The 6,712-nt window shown below is 41.5% G+C and overlaps 1 protein-coding gene across 1 annotated transcript in view; it reads right to left on the bottom strand.

The window, feature by feature from the left end:
- The window catches only part of HIPK3 (homeodomain interacting protein kinase 3), a 55,251-nt gene that overhangs the window by 10,096 nt on the left and 38,443 nt on the right, over positions 1–6,712 (bottom strand). The window contains exons 4-10 of the mRNA XM_010136798.1: positions 5,349–5,435; positions 4,868–5,052; positions 4,266–4,425; positions 3,795–3,918; positions 632–753; positions 350–474; positions 81–242 (exon numbers count right to left, since the gene is read on the bottom strand). Coding sequence (XP_010135100.1) covers positions 81–242; positions 350–474; positions 632–753; positions 3,795–3,918; positions 4,266–4,425; positions 4,868–5,052; positions 5,349–5,435 — 965 coding nt within the window. The remainder of the gene's footprint in view (positions 1–80; positions 243–349; positions 475–631; positions 754–3,794; positions 3,919–4,265; positions 4,426–4,867; positions 5,053–5,348; positions 5,436–6,712) is intronic.

Below are 6,712 nucleotides of genomic sequence, written 5' to 3'. Positions count from 1 at the left end.
CCCCCTGTCTCCGGGCTGTCCCCCTCCCTGCTAACCCCCAGCCACAGGTACCCTGTCTTCGTAAGAAATACTCCACCAACCTGTTCGGACAGAGTTTGTTCCTCTTGGTAGCTGCAGGCTGAGGCCAGACCACATGTGCAATGCCCACGCTAATTGGCTGCGGGGCAGACAAGGTTATCTGATGGGTTAAAAGAGGCTGCGGTATCATCGAATTGTAATGGGTGCCCTGGGTAATCATCTTCCTGAGGACACGGAAAGGAGTTTTAAATTGCAAGTCATTTGGAACAGCATCCACAGATCCCATTAAATCAAAGCCATTAAGGAATCGCACAAACGTGTGTGGACTTACCCCCAGTCTCCAAGCCTCTGTGGGCCAGCCACAGGATCAGAGGTCAGAGATGCAGCGGGAGCTGCCACTGGCGCTACTTGCTGCCATGCAGGAACCAGTATTTGCTGGGTGTGATTCGACCACGTCTGTTGTGAAGCAGAGAGAATTTCATGACACAGGGAACGACCGAATTTACGTGAGCTGCTTGTAGTTCAGCACAAGACACAGAAGAACTGCGCAGGGCAAAAATATTTACTAACCAATAACAAAACAAATAGGATTTTTCTTTTAAAGTAAGCCAACCTGAGAAAGGATTCCTGCTCGAATCTGCAGGGGCTGGATTGCGTGGGCTTGAGTCACCAGCGGAACTGCATTATCCACCCTCAGGGAGAAACTGGTGGGTTTACTATGGTTTGTAGGAATTCCTATCAGGCAGAAAAACACACACTCAAGCCTTAAGCAAGAGACCAATCTTGCATATATTTTCTGAGCAAAATGCAAACATCAAGGATAACAACATTTCCCTGGGTTTATGTGTTTATGTTCTAACTCCATACTTCAGCCTTTCAAGCCAAAGAAATCAACCTCTAAAAAAATTTTGTGCTATTACTTTTCTGCCCAAATATTTGATGTTGTAATTTCCAGAAAGAACTGTCAAAAGCTACTTTTTGGAAACCGACTGCTAGAAAGCAGAATGACTTGGCAGAAGTTCTGCAAGGCTAAGCACTTACTCTTTATCACAGATTACATTAGAAATATTTGAAAGGAAACGGACGAAAGCAAGCAGAATGAATTTCAAAGTTTCTCCCAGCTGACTCCTGCACATCTCACACTCTGTATTTCCAGCCAGCTGAAACCCATTCCTCTTCACTTTTATAGCTGGCAATGCCCCTATTTCTTACCATCTCCTTTGTGGGTAAATATCTAAAGTTTTCTAAATATGCCATCAAATACTTGCAGTAGAATCCATAATCCTATTCCTCCCTCCATCAAAATAATGCAAACCGTAGCACTGTTGGAATACTTCCCCAAGACCATAACAGGAACAATACACCTCATGCTCTGCATGGATTTCATTATTGTCACAGGATGATGATGATTGTCACAGGTTGCTAACAGAGCTACAGCAGTGCTGCAATGCTTACTACTCGCAATGATTTTTGACATAATAATGTTCAACTAAAATGAAAGAGGGTAATTTTGCAACAGATATTGCAACAAAACAAAACTAGGAGAAAATACTGCCGAGACAAATGTATTAATTTCATCTTCGAACTGCACTTGGAGCCTTGTGCTTTAGTCAAAGATTAAGCAATGGGTGTTTGAAAGTAACTGCTAGAGAACTACTAAACTAAAGATTAGAAGTTAATCTTTATAGTGAAGGATAGAAGAAAATTGTCTGATGTAGTTCTTCCATGCCATAACACAATACTAAGTCATAACCATGCAGTCCAAAGCTCTTAATTTTGAAACGCTGTTGACTAATTTTTTCCATCTAGAACAGCAACATCTTAACTCTGCCAGAAGTAGCGAGATTTAGCACTTCAGAGATTCGATGGAGCAGCCAAGCACAGAACCCTTGAAGCAGTGCCAGATCCCATTAATATCCCCTTCCCCTGTGCCAGCAACTCAACTTGTCACTTATGTGATGAAAACATAGGTGTAAATGTAAATTAAATGTATTCCCTTCACTTAAGCTGTAGCAGAATTTAAATTTGGAAATTTATCACCATACTAAGAATACAGCATACAGATCACTGGTAAAGTAGTTGCCTGTACCGTTTCACTTTTTATAATCGCTTTATTCATCTGGGATTTAAATTATGGAATATGTCATTTTGTCAAGCACACGTGCAATTTAAATAATAAATCACTTGGCCACACTAAGCGCTCAGAAGCAAGTATGTTTGAAGCTATACACTTAGCTCATATGGTCCCTGCCACTCTGCACACTGAATACTCAGAGCTTTCATGACTTTCCAGAAGCCAAGATAGATGCAGCAGCCACAAATCACGTTACTGAGAGAGCCTGCCGTCCCTGTCTTTATCTAACGAGATAAAGACTTCCTGGGCTCTAAGTTTAGGTTAAAAGTGTTTTGTGGGTTTTTTTTTTTTTCCCCGGAGTGAATCTAGTGTGATTTCTAGAGCTCTGAAATGCAGAGGGAGAACTGAGGAGGAGTTTGAAATTCTTAAAAACCCCTGCTTCTTATGAACTCCATCATTTCAAGATCTGATTTCAACACGAAGCTGAACATCACCGAGACAGTCAAACTGCATCTCTGGAGATGAGGACTCTAATCAAGCTAACTTAATAAGCAAACAATAGAAGCTACCTTTCCCTCTCCATAAATGACTGTTACTAGGATAAGAAAGGCTGGTTTTCATCAGCTGCTCTCTGATCAGCCCATTAGAATCAGAAAAAATGAGTTTTGCTTGATGCGTTCTGAGATCTAAATGAGGTTTTAAAGACTCCTCAAGAAAATAAGACCTATGTTTCCGTGATGCAAATGCATTTGCGTCCTTCTAGAGATGCACGTGTCCATTTTGTTCTTTTCCACACTGCAAAAACACTTCCTAACATTTCCACCTTGCAGTCTTCCAAATCTTCCTGAGCACTGAACCCTCGGCCAACGTTTCTTTCAATAAATACAAAATTGTATGCTTAAATCGACCTCACCCTTTGTAACACAGGGGACTTCAGCCAAGCTGCCCCAAGCTCCTCCTCACAGCACGATGCAATAGAAATTCTCAAAGATTTAGTTGTGTGGGTTTCAGCCATCAGAAAGCTGTGGCAGTTCTATCGAGCTGTCCTGGTTCATCACAGCCGCAGGACAGTAAATGTGTCACTGTTCACATAGGGCAGCTACATGCCCCAGGTTTCCAGATGTTTTCTCAAACATTCTCTTGGAAGTCCAATACAGAAAACCTCAACTTTACTATCCAGACAGACTTATCCCAAGAGCTGTTACATTTCCTTAGCCTTATACTCAGGGAAGAACAAAGCAAAACAACCCACAGTGAAACCAACAAACAAACACCCAACACACGCAACCAAAAAAAAGAAGGTAAAAACCTGCGTCACCAAAAGATCCACCACAACACTGATATTCCCTTCATCTTCCTTGTTTCCTCTCAAAGTTTATTTCAGAATACTCTCCTCTCTTGCTTCAGCTTTCACGCTGTGGCCCTCTATGCTATCTAAGAGAAATATAGGTATTCATACGTGTGTGCGTGGTGTATGAAGGTGGGCTCCAGAATGCTTAAGTCATTTTCTGCAGATGCTGATTGCCTGTTTCTTTCAGAAAGGTGCAGTGTATCTGGATCTGACTCACACACTCATTTTTAAATGACATAATTGAGTTATTTTAAATATACAGGTTAAGTGGATATAATGGAAAACCCAAATGCTGCTAAGAGACAGTCACGCTCCGATCTTAGGATCTGTAACGATGACCGTTAAACATACCTTGAAGAGCTGGAGGACATATAATCAATGCCTGTTGGAAAACATCACTGCAACCGAAGTGAGCAGTTCCTGCCTGCAGCGGAATCCCCTGGTGCAGAACTGAACGGGCAGATGCGGTCAGTGCCTACAGGAACAGCGTCAACACAGACAGCATCGTAACTGCGCTTCCAAACTGCTCACACACTTGTATCATAAAAAATAACTTACAAAAATTAAAATGTCAACAAAATGCGAGATGAAGCGATCCCGTCCGGCCACTGGAGGGCATTACCGTACAGCAGAGCTCTGCCGCGGCCGCCCCTCTGCGACCGCTGGATTCCCAACCTTCCTTTCGGGAAACGCCACCAAAAAACGAGGGTCAAGACAGAAAAGTTTGTCGCTTAACAGATGCACTAAGTTATGAACTTAGAGACACTCCATTAACTGAATTTATAAAAAAAATAAATAATGAATAAATAAATATGGTTTTACCTGACTTCTTACCGGAGCGATTTTGGTAAAGCTCGCAGTCAGATTAGCTGCACCGCCTGAGGCAACTGGTCTCATAAGCGATGTTTTATTGCGATTGCTTAAGTCATACACATTTGATCTGCACTTGCAAATATCCATGATATGAAAACAGGACTTCACCCTATCAAAACCAGAAAATAAGTTCCTTTAATCAGAATTTCATGTTGCTAAATGTACAAAACAATTCCCCAAAACAACAATAAAATAGCTCAAAGCCCACGTTTCCCAATTTCACAGAATAGCATCACACACAGAAGCAGACATGAAAAAATTCTGCTATTACTATGTTCACGTCAAGCCTTTGTAATGTGTTTTTTAACAAGCAGGCATAAAAAATGGTAACTTAGAAATCTACTGCTCTGTTACTTTGCAGAAAAACCAGAGTTACTCAGTTCCGTTGACCAAGCAGACGTATCTAATATTGCAATCCCTCGAAAGAATTCTACGTCTTTACAAAAGTGATGAAAGCATTTTCTCTCCGATAGCAGAAGAAACAACAGTATTACATACGTGAATCACCACAGAGATCAAAAAAAAAAAAAAAAAATCCGTGTGTTACATACTGGTTGCTATGAGGAAAATCAAGGAGGTGCTTCATGGTAACAAAAGAATGGTTCAGGGTCTCAGCTGGAGTGATTCTTAAATCAGCATCGATAAGCAACATTTTCTTCAACAGACTGACAAATTCCCTCCTATCTGCCTTCTCTGCCAACAGGTCACTTCCTTCCAAGTCCATCACCATGTTCACCTGGCATTGAACAAAAGAGCCAGATAGAAGACATGCACGTTGTGTTCCCCCGCGCCAAAGACAAGCACCATTCTAACAGGACAAGTACCACAAGCAGTGACAAATGAAGATTATAAAAAACCCAAAGGGCTGACACAGCTACACGTTTTCCTCAGAGCAACACATGCAGAGACAAACGGTATGACCGAATAGACAATAAATAATATTCTGACAGTTGTTTGTCTCAAAACTAGTAAAATCTTTTCAAAATCACCACTCATTCCCACACATTCCTTCTGCAGAGAAAGAATACTCACGTGCACTATATCATCCAAACTGTTGAAAATATACTTTCTGGCCTCTTTAGACTTCATACCCGTCTCCGCCTCATGCTCTTCCAATGTCTCAAAAAAGAAAAGAACACTGAGTTTAGAAGTTGACAATAAAGGTCGCTTTTAATTACAAAAGAACTTCACATATTTTTTTGTCCTACAAAAAAGCCCCCAACCTGTTTTTTCAAAAAATAGTTAATATTTCTATTTTGTATGTTTGTATACCGCTTTGCTGACGACTTATTTCCGAAATCAAAACACAAAACCTACTAAATATCATGTCTGACTGACGGCAGTACTGGATTACAGTAGATGGTTTGTAAAGCACGCAGAAAGTGCTCAGAGCCTAGCAAAAAGCTGTTTCACTGAACTCCCTCCTGTGCTCACATTTTTATATACGACGGGTTTTCTATTACTTGTATTTTGCCCATTTCCTCAAACTCAGACCTTTAACTCCAAACAGGAGCAACATCAAATCACTGTAAAAAATAAACCCAGACTCTGCGCAGTGTCTTTTTGCTTTGTTTTTTCTTTTGTTATTTTTATACTTTTATTCCACATTTGGTGTAAGTATTTTAAATACTGAATCGTGAAACAAACAATTAAATCCTGGAGCACGAATGCAACTGCCCATCAGTGATTTACGAGCTGTTAAACTGTTCCTCCGTCACCACAGAGAGCAGCAGTAGGCTGGTGTTGCAAGAGGCAAGGCAGGACTGCGGAGCAAAACAATTTTTAACATGGAGATTACAGAAAAGTTTCCAAAGTTAACTTTTGTCAAAAACTGGGCGTTGGTTCACACACAACCCCCTTTCTTCCCCAAACCAGCATTTCGTCTGACACAAGAGAATTAACCTCTGCAAGGTAACGGCTTCTGGAAACGCAGGGGGCTGTTTGCACCAAGAACTGGCTTAGGTTCTCCGGGAGGGAGAAGCCAGATCTAAACTGTCACCTAATGACCAACTGCCTGACAAACCAGAATGCTGGAAGAGTCAGAGCATCCTTACGTAACCCGACGCGCAGCATTATGACAGGGCAGCGCCGGCCCAGCCGCTGGCCCAATGTGCGCCGGGGATTTACCAAGTTACTGTGGAAAGTTACACAGCTTGTCAGCTGTTTGTTAGTGCAGAAGACTTCTATCAACTCTAACTGCTTCCTGCTTCCCCGAGTTGGTGAAGCAATACAATTAAAAAAAAATTATATGTGTATATATATATTTGCATAGGAAACTAAACCTCTGCTTACGGCCAGCGTGCAGTGCTGCTGCTTAGAGAAGCAGGATGTGCAGATCATAAAAGTACGTTTTTTAATTTCACCTGCTTTCACTGCACGGCAGCTTTCAGCCAACA

The sequence above is a fragment of the Buceros rhinoceros genome, unplaced genomic scaffold (assembly GCF_000710305.1).
Source record: "Buceros rhinoceros silvestris isolate BGI_N320 unplaced genomic scaffold, ASM71030v1 scaffold10380, whole genome shotgun sequence".
In the NCBI taxonomy this organism is placed as follows: Eukaryota; Metazoa; Chordata; class Aves; order Bucerotiformes; family Bucerotidae; genus Buceros; species Buceros rhinoceros.
This window is presented reverse-complemented; position numbering and strand designations above follow the sequence as displayed.